This window comes from Setaria italica, chromosome VII (genome assembly GCF_000263155.2).
Source record: "Setaria italica strain Yugu1 chromosome VII, Setaria_italica_v2.0, whole genome shotgun sequence".
Taxonomy (NCBI): Eukaryota; Viridiplantae; Streptophyta; class Magnoliopsida; order Poales; family Poaceae; genus Setaria; species Setaria italica.
The window spans coordinates 3,695,613-3,714,608 of NC_028456.1; the positions used below are offsets into that span (position 1 = coordinate 3,695,613).

General features: G+C 42.7%; 2 protein-coding genes across 2 annotated transcripts; one reads left to right on the plus strand and one right to left on the minus strand.

Annotated features, from left to right (window-relative positions):
- The first annotated feature begins 331 nt into the window (after positions 1–331).
- On the plus strand, positions 332–15,477 carry LOC101774529 (pullulanase 1, chloroplastic). The gene is given in 28 exon segments (XM_004975000.4): positions 332–684; positions 1,302–1,437; positions 1,537–1,589; positions 1,711–1,819; positions 1,901–2,037; positions 2,133–2,329; positions 2,407–2,556; positions 2,653–2,713; positions 2,958–3,078; positions 3,469–3,559; positions 3,666–3,759; positions 3,907–4,002; positions 5,355–5,495; positions 5,737–5,787; positions 9,522–9,592; positions 9,692–9,748; positions 9,750–9,782; positions 10,062–10,152; positions 10,900–10,971; positions 11,919–12,044; positions 12,237–12,293; positions 12,571–12,645; positions 13,174–13,262; positions 13,505–13,582; positions 13,736–13,874; positions 14,336–14,445; positions 14,621–14,720; positions 15,121–15,477. Coding segments are annotated over 28 exon segments (2,874 nt in total). The 5' UTR covers positions 332–453; the 3' UTR covers positions 15,229–15,477.
- A 224-nt stretch (positions 15,478–15,701) lies between these two features.
- LOC101774920 (thaumatin-like protein 1b) lies at positions 15,702–17,392 on the minus strand. Its single transcript, XM_004975002.4, has 2 exons — positions 17,009–17,392; positions 15,702–16,705 (listed from the first exon to the last, which is right to left on the minus strand). The coding sequence occupies exons 1-2, from the start codon at positions 17,112–17,114 to the stop codon at positions 15,990–15,992; spliced, it is 822 nt and encodes a 273-aa protein (XP_004975059.1). The 5' UTR covers positions 17,115–17,392; the 3' UTR covers positions 15,702–15,989.
- Between the last annotated feature and the right edge of the window lie 1,604 nt (positions 17,393–18,996).

Genomic DNA, 18,996 nt, shown 5'->3' on the forward strand with positions numbered 1-18,996 from the left:
TTATTGGCCATATGGGAGAGATACTTATGTGTTGCACTTCTGCTATAAGGAAGCGAGTTGAAAAACGTGCTATAAGTTGCACATTAGAAACATAGCATGAGGACCCATAGAATCAATTTCCATCTCTCACCCTCATATATTTAAGATAGTCTTATATCTAAATTTTGAAAAGTTGTGGAATGTCATATTCCAAAACAAATAATCTACTCTATTAAATATATTCTAATTCCTTCAAAACGAAGGATCCAAACGGGACTTGAGATTGAGAGAAGACGGTAACACGGTAGCCATTAGAAAGACAAACACTCTTGCACTTTGTTTTTTCCCCTCCATTTCTTCTCCCCCACTCCATATATAACATCACATAAGCGAGTGAAAAGTAAATCATTTATTATTATAATACAAAGGCTGGCCTCTCCGCCTTCCCCTCCCTCCCTCGAATCCAAACCGCGGATGCAAATGCTGCTCCACGCCAGCTCCGCCTTCGCGCTCGCGCCACCCCCGCTCGTCGCCGCCGCCCCGTCGTCCGCTTCGCCGAGAAGATCGGGGGCAGCGCAGGCCTCTCCGCTGCCGGCGCATTCCGCGCGCGCCGGTGCTCGCGGGACCCTGAGGGTGCTTCCCGCTGCGCCGAGGCCGCCCATGGCGACGGGGCAGGAGAGCGCCGGCGTCGCCGAGGCTACCCAGGTGCGGCCACTGCTGCTCCCTCCTCACATCATCCCGTTATTACGGAGTTGGTGCAATTGTCGCTTGGGCCCCTCGATTGGGAAAAAATTGCGCGATTACCCCTCGAGGTTCAGATGTGGGTCCTTCTGGCCCGCATGGCGGTCGCACGATGCGGGCAGTGGAATCATTTTCACATCAACCCCCTGGTCTTCAGGTGGCTGCAAACTGCACCCGAGCCTACCGTGTTTATCTGTTAGACCCGCCTGCCAGCCAGCCAAAATAAAAGAGCACTCCCTCTAATTGGAAACAAAGTAATTGGATGGGTCATGAGTATACTATCTTATCGGGACTTTACGAAATATTTGTTTTAGGCAGAAAATACCTCTTATAGCTGTTCCTAGATTCGGGTAATATGTTACAATCCAAAAGTGTTTGTCAAATTTCCATATTCGAGATCATGCCACTATCTAATTCGATATAGCAGAACACAGCTATGCTACAATTCGCGATCAGGCCTACTCTGAAAAAGATACATGTAGTTCATTCATCATCGTGTTGTGAAGAATTTCCAAATATTTTATTTGTTTTACACCATGTTTCATTGCCCTTCTACTCTAGCCATGATGTTGCTTCTGTAGGAGTTCGTGTCAGACGCAAGAGCTTACTGGGTCACGAGCTCCCTGATTGCCTGGGATGTCAGCAACCAAGAAACCTCCCTGTACTTGTATGCAAGCAGAAGTGCTACAATGCACATGTCAAATGGGGTTATTGAAGGTAGGTGAACTACATACTTTTGGACTCTTTTCACTGATTGTTTATAATGATAGAGGGCTAGCAGTCTGATGCATCTCACAATTCTTGCTGATTTGGCAGGTTATGATTCCAAAGTTCAGCTGCAACCAGAACATGGTGGCCTTCCAGCCAGTGTACGAGTATCATTGAGTTATTGTAATTATCATCATTCTGCAGTGCTTGTTATGTTTTTCATCTTTGTATTTTATTTTAAAGCAGAACTCTAATGTTGGACTGCCACTTCACATGCTTCAGGTGACCCAGAAATTCCCTTTCATCAGCTCCTATAGAGCCTTCCGCATTCCAAGCTCCGTTGATGTTGCCAGCCTTGTGAAATGCCAACTGGCTGTCGCTTCTTTTGATGGTAATTTTTACACTGGGCTGCCTTTCCTTAAAGACCTATCGACAAAGGGTTCATGAGGACAATGTGTATTGTTACAAGCAGCTCATGGAAAAAGCCAAGATGTTACCGGATTGCAACTACCTGGCGTATTGGATGACATGTTTGCCTACACTGGTCCACTTGGTCCCGTTTTCAGTGAGGAAGCTGTGAATTTGTATCTATGGGCTCCTACAGCACAGGTTCCGGATTTTGAAATCCTTTTAGCATCGTACTAGTATCACTCTAGTCCTGTATATCTCCTACTTCTATTTCAAATATCTCAATAGTGCTGCAGGATGTGAGTGTGAGCTTCTATGATGGTCCAGTGGGGCCTTTACTGGAGACAGTGCAACTCAATGAGTCAAATGGTGTTTGGAGTGTTACTGGTCCAAGAAACTGGGAGAACCTGTATTATCTGTTTGAAGTCACAGTATATCATCCAGCTACATCAAAAATTGAGAAATGTTTAGCTGATGATCCTTATGCTAGAGGGTTAGTGCATTTTGATTACTTCATAACAATGCTAGCCATAGAGAAAGCAGAATACATTAATTCCATCTTTTGACTAGGCTTTCTGCAAATGGAACACGAACTTTGTTGGTTGACATAAATAGTGAAGCATTGAAGCCACCTTCGTGGGATGAATTGGTGGCTGAAAAGCCAAAGCTTGATTCCTTTTCTGACATAAGCATATATGAACTGCATATTCGCGATTTCAGGTTAGTTGTTCTGTGTAGCTGTAACTTTGGTGAGATTTTATTCGTGCTCATTTTTATAAATTTAGCACTATGTTTTCTGACATTTTTTGTTTGCAGTGCCCATGATAGCACAGTGGACACTCATTCTCGAGGAGGATTCGGCGCATTTACATGTCAGGTTGTTCACAGTTGATTTACTAGAAGAGTAATACTCCCTCTGTCCCAAATTATAAGTCGTTTTGGGTTTTTTTAGGTTCATACCTTTTACTATGCATCTAGATATAATATATATCAAGGTGCATAGCAAAACCTATGAATCTAAAAAAGCCAAAACCACTTATAATTTGGGATGGAGGGAGTATATTTCATGACCTTGTTTCATCAACAGGCATCTTATCTGCATTCTGCAACTTGTGATACAGGATACAGCAGGAATACGTCACCTAAGGAAACTTTCTGATGCCGGTTTGACTCATGTGCATTTGTTGCCAAGCTTTCAGTTTGGAGGTGTTGATGACATTAAGAACAATTGGAAATGTGTTGGTAAAGACTCATTCTTTTTGTATGTTTTACTAGTAAGTATTAACCTCTTGCTTATAAAGGGAAATGTAATTTATAACTTACATGCTTTTTATTTGCTTTGAACTTCTACAACGCACATGAAAAGAATCCATACTTTCAATCTGATGTAGAATATCAGGAGTATGTAGAAATCAGAAAGTTTATGTTTCCAGGTATTGACATATTTTAGAGTTTAATGTAGTTCCAGTTATATTTTATTTTTATTATTTGGCAGCAGATAGCTTTTAGTGATTACTATCAGCAAGTTTTAATTGATTAAAATAAACTCCGTCACTTCCATCTTATGTGCCTTAGTTAATTCATTTGATTATTCCTTTTTGAGTAACTAGGGGGCTTCATCTACTTTCTCAGATGAGGCTGAACTGTCAAAACTCCCTCCAGGGTCAGATTTACAACAAGATGCAGTTGTAGCTATTCAGGAAGAGGACCCTTATAATTGGGGGTATTCATTTTTTGCTTTGTTTCATTTTTCCTGTCAAAGATTCACAATATACTGATGTGTCATAAACTATTCTAAGTTTCTAACACATGGTCACATGCAACTAAAGGTATAACCCTGTGCTTTGGGGAGTTCCGAAAGGAAGCTATGCAAGTAACCCAGATGGTCCAAATCGTATTATCGAATACCGACAGATGGTCCAGGTGTGCTTTTGTTTTTAGCCTTAAATTTTCATACATAAATATGCAACAACTTTGAGCACCCAGCCTGTTGATCTGAGTAGCAGGTGTCCTTAATTTAACCAGCTCTGTGTGGATAACAGGTAACTTTCTGATAAATTTTGATTGCAGGCACTGAATCGTTTAGGTCTTCGTGTTGTCATGGATGTTGTATACAATCATTTATACTCAAGTGGCCCATCTGCCATCACTTCCGTGCTTGACAAGGTTGCCTTGGTTTTTAGTTACATTCTTTTTTTTTCTAAACCATTCCAAGTAAGAAACTACCGCTTGATGTTTATTCTAAATACATACCAAAGTCACCAAATGTCAGTAATCTCCTCCGGACTATGGCGGATGAGTGCAGTTTGTGGTGTATGGCTGGAGCATCAAAGCTCCAGGAACTTCTAGCGAGGTCGTTGCCTGTGGTGGCTTAAGCCCTATGGGTCCCCAGGTCGTGTTTTGTTATTTAGGCGTGGCGAGTCTGTAACTTTGTATTTTTAGTGGGTGTGTGCGGGTTTCTATTTTCGACCTGGGTGTATCCAGGATAGTTGTACTATTTCTCTTCTACCTTGATGAAATGACACGCAGCTCTCTTGTGTAGTTCGAGAAAAAATAAATAAATACATACCAAAGTCCTTTCTCGTCTGTAGAGTTAAATGCAATATAATATTGTTTCATTAAAACTTGTCCACTCGAGCATTTGAAACCAATGACCGAACGAAGTTACTTCTTATAACTAATCCCTTGGGGGCTTCTTTTTAACAGTGTATATTAGAGCAAAACAATCACGTAAAGAAAGGAGGTTGCAGTAATACTGAACATGCATAAATATAGCTGAAATTTCTCAGATTTCTATAATAGTGCGCTACCTGAAATTTATTCCTTGTTGAATGGATTTAGCCTATCTTCCCCTTTTGCCTGATATTCTTTGAAGCACTTATATGGCTGTTATGTCTTAATATGTAGCTGGCACCTTTGTTGGTATTTGGTTGTGTAATATCTTCATGTTTTGTGGATTAATGCAATACTAAGGACTACATGAATTGAATTGATTAATTGTTTCATTTCATGAATACCTGTTACTCTTTTTAAATTATCACATTTTATTTTATAATGATGATTGTGCATATGTGAATGTTGGTATTCAACAGGGTTTCGACTTTACCTATGCATTAGTCAGTGTGCTAGTTATGCAATCCAAATTTGTAGTCACCAATTTCAATCATCATCAATATTCACACTTGTTCAGAAGAAAATAACACCAATATATATGGCTTATGAATTGTACTGATAGCTGTTTTACTCTAGTGATTTTTTGTGTACCAATTGAAAGAAATAGGTGAACTATAGTTTTATCTAGGAAACGGCAGTGATTGAGTCATTGCCCCTTGATTTCTTTGTTCCTTATCCCATAAAATGTTTGTAGCTCCAAATATATACACCTGCTTTAAAAAAACACATGATGATAAAAATCAAAGTCGTCCATCCATTTCTGGACAGAAAAATTGAAGCCGTTTATTCTTATGACATTTCATATGCATCCTAATGTATCTTATTTTTATATGGGATATTTACAGATTGTACCTGGATACTACCTTAGAAGGGATACTAATGGTCAGATTGAGAACAGTGCGGCGGTGAACAATACAGCAAGCGAGCATTTTATGGTTGATAGATTAATTGTGGATGACCTTCTGAATTGGGCGGTAAATTACAAAGTAAGTTGTATTTTTTAATTAAATTACAATTATTGGCATTGCATTATTACGGTATCATTCTTTCAAGACTTAATGGTTCCATCAGAGATTATACAAAATCACAAGAAATATACCTTAATGTCAACACGTTGTTACTTTCTTTCCTTTTTTGGCTAAACTGTGTCATGTTGGTGGCTGCGTGTCTCTCAATATCACAACTTATTCTTCTCTTTTCTTTATGATCTTGTAACTGTCACCGTAGGTTGATGGGTTCAGATTTGATCTTATGGGACATATCATGAAAAAGACAATGGTAAGTAAACACACCTTCAGGCTAAATTAAATAACATGATGATTTGATGGTTAAATGCGAATCTCCTTTTTATTTGAACCCCATGACCTTGTACAAGTCTTGCATTAATCTTTTACCATATTTCACTGGTTAGAGTTTTAATTCATTATCATTTCTTTTAGTAGCAGCAGGTGCCTAAAGGTGTTCTTTGGCTGATAAAAAAATTAAAATTTAGTTAGTTTCCTTCCAACCTCTTATTTCGGCATATTAACTGCCTGGATTGGTTGATGTAGGCAAACTAAATGAATATTCTTTATGGAATCTCACCTCAGTCTCTATCTACAAGGTATATTTCAGACAAAAAGTAGAGAGCAAGGCTTCATTTGCAAGCTCTGTTTTTGGTTGCTGGATTTTATGCCTTCTTATGGCTTTGGGTGGTGGATATTTTTAACCTTAGGACATGTCAGTTAATTTGGGGATGTAAGATTGTGTATAATGTGTGGGTTATGTTGCTTGAGCCCCTTGGGCTGATTATATAGGAGTACATGGCTTGGAGGGCAAATAGCCTTTCCTAGAGATAAGGAAGGTTATCCCGGGATTACAATCAATCCTAAACTAACCATATCCGGAGTTGCCTAATATACTCTAACATCCTCCCGCAGTCACAACGGGAGCACGCGGACGATGAGACTGGAGAATAAGCCGAAGAGATGACATCCCCCCCACGCAGTCGCAATCGTCGATGCGCCACAGATGTTGTGGCTGGCTGGAATGGGAGTCGAAGAGGCTTGTCAAGCAGATGGTAGCCCCTTAATGCCGAAGTAGTTGAGGTCGAGGTGGACGTGGTCGAAACTGAGGAGGAGGGTGCGGGTCCGAAGCGTCAGCGAAGACTCCCGAATACACAAAATTAGCAGCTTCTTGCCAACAAGTTCAGCAGGACGATGAGCCGACTGCGACTGCGATGGTAGATGGTGCAGCTAAAGAGCGCAAGTGCATCTTCCTTCAGCAACCTCGAGGGCGGTGTCCGCGAGCGTGCGGCAGTAGGCGCGGACTCGAACCGTGAGCCAGCATGACGAGGACCAGCACCATGGGTGACACCACAGCATGAAAAGGCGGCGACACCGACGGTGATGGCTTGATCACGAGCGTTGCCGCTGCAGCCTAGAGGGTGCAACAGCAACATCATCCTCGGGAATGTTGACGAGAAGCGACGATGAATAGTAGGGCGATGCAACCTGATCTTTGATCAGGAAAAAGAAAAACAGTAGCAGCAGGAAGAGGCTCGTGGGTACAATCTCGGGTGCACCTAGCAGTTTCCCCTCCCCTCCCTTATCTCTTCCCCATCGTGGTCAACCACGAGCATAGGACAAAGAAAGAAGAAGCGAGGTCGACGGTGCGGGGTGCGCCCCAAGCGGCTCCTCCATTCGAGCAGCACGACAGGTCGGTAGCCCCATGAGCCGCCCCCGCAGCCGCGTCCTTGCGCTCAAGGCAATGGCAGAGGCGGCGCTGGGGGAGGAAGGGGACGACACTTGACGGTGCGGAGGAGAGAGCTGGCGAGGGAGGGCGGGAGGGGTGGAGCCCCTCGACGCTGTGGCCCGACGGCCTCAATAGTGCGGTGACCTGGCGTCCCCACGAGTGTCCTCTGCAGCGGCGCACTCGCGCTCAAGGGTGGCGGTGCGGCGGCGCAAGTAGGAGGAGGGTGCCTGGGTTGGTGCGTAGAGGGAGCGGCAGATCCAGATGCGAAGCTGAAGGAAACGATGACGTGGAGGCATGGCAGGCCCAGCGGCAGCCCCATGGCGACACGGACGACGAGCGGCGCGGCCATGAATCCGATCAGCCATGGGTAGAGGTAGGCTCCTCTGCTGCTGGTTGACCACGACGGCACGACGAATCAAATGGATCGGCCGCGCATCCTACGAGGGTGCTGCCCCTGGCGGAGATTGATCTCCCCGTGGGCGGCGCGAGGGCAGCGGAAGCCGGAGGCCTATGTTTAGAACCTAGACTCGTGATACCATGTAAGATTGTGTATAATGCGTGGGTTATGTTGCTTGAGCCCCTTGGGCTGATTATATAGGAGTACATGGCTTGGAGGGCAAATAGCCTCTCCTAGAGATAAGAAAGGTTATCCCGGAATTACAATCAATCCTAAACTAAGGCACTGTTTGGCATGGCTCCAACTTTGGGTGGAGCTGCTCCACTCCAGAACTCCAGGTGGAGCCAGCTCTGGGTAGAGTTGGAGCGGTCTAGATGGGGTGTTTGGCCCAGAAAGAGTGCTATCAGCTTCAAAAAGACCGATTTCAGTGTGGATTGCCATTGTTGCCCCCGAATTCAGGCCCCACTTGTCATCCTCTCTATCCCCATCTTCTTCCTCAGAATCATATATATATATATATATATATATATATATATATATATATATATATATATATATATATATATATATATATATATATCATTTTCTTTACACAAGCATGTACAATTTTCTTTACACAAATGCACATATGATAATGCAATCCATGCCAGTTAACTTTCTCCCTTACGCATTAGGTTCGTATATATGTCGACTGAAACAATAATAAAAAAATCGGTCTCCTGAAAATGTGCCTTGGAAACTTGGATGGAATCCAAACATACATCAGCTCCTTCACATGTCAAGAATAGAGAGCCTAGATTCAAGCGCAATACACCACTAATCAGCATAATGATAGGAACATCAAAGATCAGCAAGCCATTTGAAGCTGCAACGAACACGGGATTGAATGGGGCAGCGGCTGGCCGACGGCGTGAGGGAGCGGCCACCAGTTCAGCTGCATCCGTGTGGGGTCCATGCCCGCCACCGCTTGGCGTCTGGACAGACGCCTCCACCAGCATGAGCGGCGTGGCCGGCCGAGGGCCACGGGGGCGGCCTGCGGGGAATCTCCTGGGGGTGTACGGTGGCGGGGTGGCTGTTGACGGGGGCAGCCGGCGGCGGTCGGTGGGGCCCGGCAGGCAGCGACGGGGGTGGACGGTGACCGCCGGTGTAGGAGGCGGCGGGCAAACCGTAGCAGCGGTGGCGTCGGGTGCCAGAACCAGTCGCGGCGGGTTGGAGGAGCGGGAGATGTGGCGTGGGAGGAATCTCGGGAGGAAAAGAACGAATCGTTTTTTCTATGTAACTAGTGGCATTGGTGGGTAATTACCCACCAACTCCACGAGGAGGTTCATATTGGGTGGTTTTGGAGCTGCAAAAGAGGTGCTCCAAAACTCCACCCCCATTTGCACTACAGCTCCATGGAGTTGGCAGCTCCATGGAATTTTGGAGCTAGGGTGTTTGGCTGGAATTTTTGCTGGAGTTGCTAGAGTTCTGGAGTGGAGCCATGCCGAACAGGCCCTAACCATATCCGGAGTTGCCTAATATACTCTAACAGGGGAATACTTCTTTTTTAGTCTTTACCCAGAGTTGAATAATTAGTCTATGAAATGTTAATACCAAAAAGCTAATCTATGCACAGTACAGATTATTCTAGAAATTGGGTTTTTCAGTCTTTTTGTACGACTTTCTGATTACTACCAGTCTACCACCACTGCTGGAAAGAAAATTGCAATTGAGCTGGAAAAAGTCACTTTGTGGTATTCGGTAAACCAAAGGTTGTTAGCTGTTTGTTGCATGTGGCCGTATTGTTGAACATAATTGTTGTTGCTGGTTGAATTTCCATTTTTTTTTGTAATTATGTTTGTTGTACTGTGGGGTTGAGAATATTTATGGTTGCTGAATACAGATGAGAGCAAAATCTGCTCTTCAGAGCCTTACAATGGATGAACATGGAGTGGATGGTTCAAAGATATACTTGTAAGCACTGGCATTTCTCAGTTTCAGAGCAACTGGTTTTCATAGTTTTGGCACACTCTCGCCATGTATTGACCTGATAAGACATTGATGCACCAACAGGTATGGTGAAGGATGGGACTTTGGTGAAGTCGCACAAAATAAACGTGGGATAAATGGGTCAGCTTAATATGAGTGGCACAGGGATTGGTAGGTAAGTCTAATTTGAACTAATTTCATATGTGCTGTTTCTTAATTCCTACCTGCAAACTAGCTGGTCTTGTTGGAAACAGAACAAATTTTTAGTCTTTTTTTACAACTAACAACTGGAATATAAAAAAAAATTAAAGTCTCCAACTCTGTAAAAAATTATCTTAGTGAAGTTTATGTAGTAAATCACCAATATTGGAAACTTTCTTTTGGTGTTCCTTGTGCATTTACTTCTTTTTTTTGTACAATATAACAATGTCCAGTACCAATACCATATTTGCAGTTTCAATGATAGAATCCGTGATGCTATTAATGGGGGAAGTCCTTTTGGCAATCCACTACAGCAAGGTTTTTCTACTGGTCTATTCTTAGAGGTAATCTTCGTGCCCTTTATCCTTGTCTCCTTTCCGAAAATAACAAGCTGCTGGTTTTATATTCCTGAAGAACGTTGCAGTTACGTGTCATACTTTATAAAATAAAGTATTTGTACCGAGATATGTTTTGGACTTTAATAGTTTACCTGAAGACAATGAACAACCTCATAATAAGATCCACTTGGTAATGTTGATCTGATGTCTCATTTGATGTCCCTGAGTTAGTACTTAGTAGTCATTCTAGTTCCAGAAGTTGTTGCAGCTTAAGTTCATTTTCTGAAAATCACAACTTTCACACACATCAAGGATTGCCGGTAGCTTCATGAAGCTGCCTATGAATTCGTGTTGCTAGCCATAAAACTCTGTTTAGGTCTTGTACTCATTTGTCCTTGTATATCAACCATGGATTGTACAAATTTCCCTGCTTAAGCTTTATGTTATAGTACTGTGTCACTTCTGTCAGATGGTTTGACACGTGCTCTTAACTGTTTAAGGTACAGAATATTGTTAGGGGTTTGTTGAACCATTAAAGCAACCTACTATCTTCTTTGCTTTTTTTGAAAACTATATAGCGGGGGTCTCCCCGCTGTATCTTCTTTGTTTTTGATGGAACATAAAATCCTCTAGAGTTCAAGCTCTTGTGCTGACCAGTGTTGTATTATATCAAATTGCATCTGAGAAAAAATATTCTAGAGTAGCTCCCAAATTTCAATTTTCTTATCAGTTTGTATTGATCCTTCTGTGCAGCCAAATGGATTTTATCAGGGCAATGAAACAGAAACCAGGCTCACGCTTGCTACATACACTGACCATATACAGGTTGGATGTCAATATTCATTTCCTTCTAGAAGTTACTGCCTGCTGGTTGAATTTCAACCAGTTATTGATCTTTCTACCACTTTAACTGGAAACAGTTCTGTTGTCTAGTTTATCTTATTGCAAGGATTTTGTAAATATACTAAGTTAATAGAGGCCCATGAGAAAACTAGAGAGTGAATACTTTAATTCAACATTTTGCTGCATATGTATTGATCTTCACTATCTGTTGTATCTTCAACACTAGTGGGCACGGAAAATTGTTTCTATCGTAGAATCAATTGTTAAATATGTGCGACAAAGCTCAGTCAAAGAATAATTTGGAGTAATCTGTGAGGAACCACATGGATACTGTTCAGGAAAAGAAGTCATTGTGTTGGCCACAAATGGAGTTCCTCGACACAGTAGTCTCGTTAAATGTTAGCACTATAAGTTTGAAGGTAGTAAAGCTGAATGAAGTTAATCAGTTGCTAATTTGGATTTAAATTCATGCAGCCATATAGCTATGTCAGCTGTAGTTAAGGTATTTATATTGATGCTAAAATGGTACCAATTGCTGTAAATTATGAACATTCACCTTGAGTGACTTTTACCTTAAATTCTCATTTTCCATGCATTTTTTTGTTTCTTCTGTTTGCTTCAATTGATTAGATGCTAAGTCTTTCTTACAACTAAGTACTTATCTTGAATTTTTTCATGTTTTGTTTTCCGTCTCCTGGAAGCCAGAACAAACAGAATTTTTTTATAAGAATTGCAAATTTGCCCACGAACAGACCATTGTATCAGCAGAGGAATTTTAAATTTATTTCATATGAGTTGTCACCATGAGCCTATTATGGAACTTTTCTATGTGCACAGCACACAATTTGTTAATGCTTGCAAGTTCTCCACGTGGAACCATCTTCGGACAAATAAGCATATCCATGTTGATTTCATTTTTCCCTTTGCAGATTGGATTAGCTGGTAATCTGAAGAACTATGTTCTAAAATCTCATACTGGAGAAGCTAAGAAAGGATCCGAAGTTTGCACTTTCGATGGATCACCTGTCGGCTATACTTCATCCCCTATAGAAATAGTAAATTTTTCTGAACTTTCCAAAACAAGCTAAATAGTATATGCTAAATTGTCAAAGCTCACATTCTAGAAAAGCTCATTGTGTTTTCTGATTTGCAAGGCCTGATTGGACAAGTTATTGTCTTTGTCTTGCTTACTAAACTCTGCTCAAAACTATAATTACTTAAATGCACCACTATTTCTTCCATTTCAGATCAACTATGCTTCTGCTCATGACAATGAAACGCTATTTGATATTATTAGTCTAAAGGTATGGAGCATACCCAGAAACTAACTGCTATTGCATTCTCTTTATCCATTATCAGTCTGCAAATCAATCATTTCTTTTTTCTTTCTTCAAATATATAAAAAAAAATCACTTTTTTTGTTGCTATCAGTATTTGCTACCTTGGACATTATGTTTTATATTGATAAACTAAGCATCTTACTCCTGTCACAATAGTGTTGCAAGAACAATTTTACCCTCTAGTTCCAGAAGTATCTTGTACTACTACTCTCTGAAGTTTTTCTTTCGTTTGCTTGTGCAGACCCCAATGAGCCTCTCAATTGACGAGAGATGCAGAATAAATCATTTGTCCTCAAGCATGATTGCATTATCCCAGGTGCTTATGGAAGTTTTTTTATTGATTATTTGTTTTTCATATTATAGGAGTTGATGACCCAGAATCCCAGATCATGACTTTCCACTTAATAATGTGCTTAGCAAAATGTGTGTCATGGCATGTCTGATCTAGTTCTAGCAGGTTTAGTGCTAATCGAATCAGCTCAACCTTAAACTTTGCTTGCTTCTAGACATGGAGTCACTAAATGGTCATGTTTGCTAATACAAGTTGCAAATTTTTTCACTTGATAAGTAAGCATGATAATCCTTTTGCAAGGATGTTAGTATTGTAATATTGGGACTTTAAATAATATGTACCCTAGCTAAAATCCAGCAAAAATGCATTATACCACGATCTGACCTGATTTGTTTTTCAGCTTTCACCACTTTGTATATTCTGCTGATCTGCCCACCATGTAATTTGTTGCTTTTCTTAAGATTAAATGCTATTGTATGTTTTCATGCATTGATAATAACTTAAACATTCGGAACATGTTTCCCATTTTGATATCGTTATGTCTACTTCCAGGGAATACCATTTTTCCACGCTGGTGATGAAATACTGCGATCTAAGTCGCTTGATCGAGATTCATATAACTCTGGTGATTGGTTTAACAAGTAACGTGCTGCCCTTATTACCTTGATAAAAATATCAATTCCCCATTAACAAGAAAAATTGAATTGCTTTCAAGGAAGCCAAAGTTATTCAATAACTTTGAAAAATTATTTGTTACTACCATAGCTTCTCAATTCTTATCCTATATGAAGAACAGTTTTAAGTTCACTAAAAGTTCCCCCAGCATGCTAGAAAGCAAGGCAGAGTAAATGTTTAATGTTCTTTTCTTCTTCCTTGTGTTCAGGCTTGATTTTACCTACGAAACAAACAATTGGGGTGTTGGACTTCCACCAAGGGAAAAGAATGAAGGGAGTTGGCCTTTGTAAGTTCCTAATCCTTTTTGACACTTCATATCACATTCTTTTAATTTATCACAGCTGCAGAGTACACATACTCGTTCTGTTGTATGTTATATGGTTTTCATTTAACTAAAGAATTCAGTGATCATTTTATTGTACAATTGGGAATTTTTCAGGATGAAACCAAGATTGGAGAACCCGTCATTCAAACCTACAAAAGATCAGATTCTTGCTGCCTTAAACAATTTTGTTGACATCCTGAAGATTAGATACTCATCGCCGCTCTTTCGTCTAACTACAGCGAGTGACGTTGAGGTACACGATTTCTTTGTGCCAGACTGCCAATAAAAAAATAAGTTCATGTCAACATTCACCAGACTGGTGCAGTGATATCATTTAGATGAACACCTTTTCTCGTGCAAAGAAAGCAATCAAGCATAAACTGCTTTTATGGAAGTTTTGATCTATGCATTCTTTAAAACTTATGAATTTCGTGCACTTTGGAGCTATATACTTGTCAATGGGACACAAATGAATATTCATTGCCTGAAAAATAGACAGAAACAGTTAACATACATTTGTGTCCCATTGACAAGTATATAGCTCCAGAGTGCACGGAATTCATTTTTGAGCTAATATACTAGCAGAAAGCGACTGCCACAAAAACAAACTACTACTTGCATTGTTTAGGGATTTTTATATTTTGAGCTGACTTGTATAGGGTATTTGATCTCCTGTGCTTTCTTCAATCAGAGCTGACTGTAATCTTATTTCAGCAACGGGTTCACTTCCACAACACAGGCCCATCCTTGGTTCCAGGAGTTATTGTCATGAGCATTCAAGATGCAAGGAATGATGCGCATGAGATGTCCCAGTTAGATGAAAAGTAAGTAGCATTGATGTAGTTATATTGCAGTCTTTGGAAACATATAATTGTTTAGTGGCTGAAAAATTGGAAAATTGGAAAACAGTTTAAAAAGACATTTTTTTGGTTCTGCACTGCCATATGTAAGTTATGAGATCTTTTGCCGTTCTAGCTAACGACGTGTCCTTTTCTGCAGCTTCTCTTGTGTTGTGACAGTCTTCAATGCATGTCCACACGAAGTATCTATAGAAATCCCTGATCTCGCGACAAATAAGCTTCAGTTGCATCCTGTGCAGGTAACTAACTGTTGTCAGTTGTTTTTGCTGTGCCAATTTGTCCTCTCCTCAGCCAAATGCATTTGTCACAATCATTGTTCTGTTAACGTTGTACTTTCAGTCCAGTCCTCAAACCTAGTAACACGCTTGGGAAGTGATTTTTTTTAGTATGTTGAATACATAACAATTATTTTTGTCATGTCTTTTCCAGTGCCTGCTTGCTTAGATTACCCTTCTATCTATCTGTTAGTCCCTGTAAAAATCGGAAACTGTTCTATCTGCAAACTGTATGGAATAATCACTCATTTGTGGGGAGAATTGTCATTAAGAACATCAAATTAGACATCAATGAGTCATGAATCCAAACTGCTACAACCAGGAGGTAATGTGAATATCTGACGTCTATAACAAATTGATTCAGGTGAACTCATCAGATGCTTTAGTCCGGCAATCTGCATACGAGGCCACCACAGGTCAATTCACAGTACCCAGAAGAACAACAGCAGTGTTCGTTGAACCCAGGTGCTGATGCCTTTTGCGAACAAATGCATTTTGGCATCGAAGAAAACGAGTGAAGAATAGGAGTCCTTACATACATATATAAATAAACAGATAGATAGAAGGAGCTACCTTGGCTAGTTTATATGTAAAAAATAAAGTGCCCAAGTCGCCCATGCTTGGCTTTGTCATATGTATGTTTCCTGATGATCAAATAAAAATGTGTTGTATATCGTATTGTATTCTATGGTCTGGAAAATGAATAGAGAGCGTTGCTATCCGACTGCGATGGTTGCGGACCCTTGGACCTCTGTTCGCGCCACCCGACAATCCCTCCGGGCCCTCCCATGAAGCATCAATACCGCTGGCAATTTCACGTCGACCAGATTTTTCAGTGATTTCTAGCGACTAAAATCTAGGAAGTGCGATAGATATATGATGGTTTTTTGAACGAACAAGCAAGAGATAGTGTTTATCTCATTGATAGACAAGAAGGCAAATAAATGATGTTAAAGTGTACCATCAATCCATCATCCAAACATTAAAAAAAAAACATTCATGATATCGTTGAACCACTTCGTTTCTATGAAGAGTATGTATATTGAATAAATTAAATCCACGTATGCGCGTGTTGCCTCGTGTGCACTTCAACATCTTATTGCTTGTAACTCCTACCGGCTTCATGGTTGAAGCACCATAATTTCTGTAGGAATTTCGGAGGAAATATGAAGGAATAATCTCCAAACCTCATCTTCATGTGACCAGTTTTCACTCTTGATTCTCATAGCATCATCAACTCCCAGGGCAGAAGGTGACGTCGTAGCTGGTGGCGCCGGAGCAGGTGAAGGTGCTGCTGGCGTCGTCGTAGGCGTAGCTGTACGCCGCCGGGCAGGTGCTCTTGAACACCTGCGAGTAGTTGGTGGGCCCGCACGTCGCCGGCGTACCGTACTGCCCCGTGCAGCAGTAGCGCGCGCTGCCGTAGGCGGCGCACGCGCTCTTGCACGCCACCACGCCGCCGGACGCCGCCACGACGCGGAGGTCCGCGGGGCACATGGCGTTCACGTCCCCGGCGCACGACGCGGGGCGGCAGTCCCCGCCGCCGCCGCCGCCCGAGGGCGCCACGCGCACCGGCACGTTGAACCCGTCGACGAGGCTCACGTCGTAGAAGTCCTGCCCGCCGCTGCCGGGCGCGGCAAGGGTGACCTCGGCGAGCGTGACCGGCGGCGCCGGCCCGCGACCCTCGCAGGCGACGTCGCCCGTGCCGCAGTCGGCCGTGGCGCAGGAGAAGCGGCCCGTGGCGGAGTCCACGGCGCAGCCCGTGCGCGCCCAGAACGTGCCCGACCAGCTCCCCGACGACGGCGCGTCCAGGCGGGACGTCGCCGACGGCGCCAGGTAGAAGCCGGAGCGCGCCAGCGGCGGCGAGCTCGCACCGTGGAGCGCTCCCACCCACACCGGGTGCTGGCAGGCGTTGGTGAAGGTGAACGACGACGCGCCGTCAGCGCCCAGCGCTGCACATTCGACGAAGCATTTTAATCTACTAATCTACATGCATGATGGAAAAACAATTGAGGAATTGACAGAGAAAAGAATCAAGAACTTAACGTGTACTAGAGGTAAGTTGAAGAAAGCTCAAGATTCGAACTAACAAAACTGCATGTTAATCGAATTTCACGAAGAGATAAGAACTAATTGTGGAACCTTACCACATTACTTGTTCTCTGAGACAACAAAGAGAAAAACATGGAATCCAAGAACACGTTAACAGTATGAGCATGCAGATGCAAGCTTCGATGAATTAATTAAACCTTCACCTGCGAAGAGAAGCTGAAGAATCAGGAGAATGGCAGGAGGAACCATCCTGTTCCTGGCAGCATTGCCGGCGACAGAGAGTTGGAGAAGGAGGTGAGCTACCGTCATGGTGGATAGCAATAGCACGCACGCACGCACAAGAAACCTAGATGGATCTCAGAACAATGAACAATCGCAAGTCCACAAGCAACACATATAGATCTCTCTCTCTATATAAGTATCTGCTGGTTTTTTTACGCATATATAGCAAGTAAAATCGATCAAGAAGGCCCACCAGGTACGGTAGTTGCAGCTTAGCTAGATATGGATAGAAGATGCGTCGGGGAGGGGAGAGAAAGGCAATGCAACAGATCCAGAAAAAAAGTTTCCACCTTTTCGGCGAATTTATGTTGGGCCCTCACGCTTGGCATGGGCTACCGACGATCATGCATTCTAGCTGCTGCTGCTGAATGCTGATTGCTAGCTGTTGTAAGTTGCAACAGAAAAAGGCGATGGAGATGTAATTGACATCACGTACGTGTACGCGCGAAATCGATGTGATGTGTTCATCGAACCGTCAGTTCACTTCCACCGATTGTATTAAATGGTAGATCTGGGCACCGAGCTCTCTTTTCGATTTGGTAAAGGTTTGGTGCACTCCTGTGGACTGTAGATGCCTGAATCCTGTCTCTGCTGGGGTCAAATGATTGGTGAACTGATAAAGGGGATTGGGAGGACAGAAGCAGCCTACTCGTGCAAGTATGCAACCCCCCTAGAAAAGGTTGGCGGAAGTTGAAACTCTTTGACTCCCTGCAAAGGACCTGAAAAGAAAATCTTGATTAGTGTCACTATCAGTCCCCAGGAGGCCAGGACACAATTTATTGCCCCAATTTCTTTACTTTTTATAAACGAAATTGTATGAGAAAAGATTCTTGATGCTTTCATTTCTTCTGCTGGAATGCTGGATAAAACCTCGATTTGCAAATTCAAAGACTCTAGAAAGCTTGTGGTTGTGACTATCACAATTTCATCGTGAAAGGCCAAAATGTGGTTGGCTAACAGTTTCAATGCATCACAAAACTAGAATCAAGATTACTGATAACTCCAGCCATGAATTAATTCTACCTTTTGGCACTATTATGCTTTTGTGATACACAGTGCTAAACTTTTAGCACCCTCAAATGGAGTGCTAAAGTTTAGCACTTGAGGCTGTTTAGATACTATGCTAAAGTTTAACACATTTGATGAGAAATGACTATATTGCCCTCATTTATTACTCCTCTTCATTCCTCTTCATGGCTGGCATTTACCCTCACCTCCCCTGCGCCGATTCTTTTTTCCTCCTTCTTTTCCTCATCTCCTTTACCCCTGCGAGCTGCTGCGCCACCACCCTTCCCTCCCGCCACCACCGCCGCCTCCCTCCCCGCTCCTCCCTCGCGCCCCCTCCAGATCCGCGCGCCGACGGATGAGGCAGGGCCGAGCGTTGGAGGCGGGGCCAACGGAGGCGGCAGGGCCAGGCGTTGGAGGCGGGGTTGGCGGAGGCGGCGGGGTCTGGCTGTGGCGGAACCGTCCAAATTAACTTAGCTAAAACACATTTAAGTCGCCTAACATGCGATCATGTACTTTAATCAAGTTAACTTGGTAGTCCGTCAGATTTCATCCGATAAACCACTTAACACAGGATCGAGAAAGCGTAGCTCACACAAAGGTGAGTGGTTCCAGAGATTACAATAGTCCATCCAGATTAAACAAGTGCATCAAATTATTACAACATCGAGTTCAAAATTCAAACATAGTTTGCAGAGTTCAAGCAGCAAAAATAAATAGGCGGAAGCTAACGTCGTTGCTGGATATCATGATAAAGCCGATCATGACATCAATGATCCCGATCCTCACCGTCCAAGGAGGGATCCCACTCAACCGTCCAACCAGAAGAAAGCTGGGGAGGCCAAGTGCCACTTGCAGCAAGCTCAGGGGCATCAACATCACCTGAAAGAGATATGCCACAACA

Excerpts from the sequence above, each read along its gene's own strand:
- LOC101774920 (XM_004975002.4), bottom strand. The coding sequence starts at position 17,114 with ATGACGGTAGCTCACCTCCTTCTCCAACTCTCTGTCGCCGGCAATGCT. Across the intron at positions 16,706-17,008 it reads TCTTCAGCTTCTCTTCGCAG|CGCTGGGCGCTGACGGCGCG; the intron begins GTGAAGGTTTAA and ends TCGAATGTGCAG.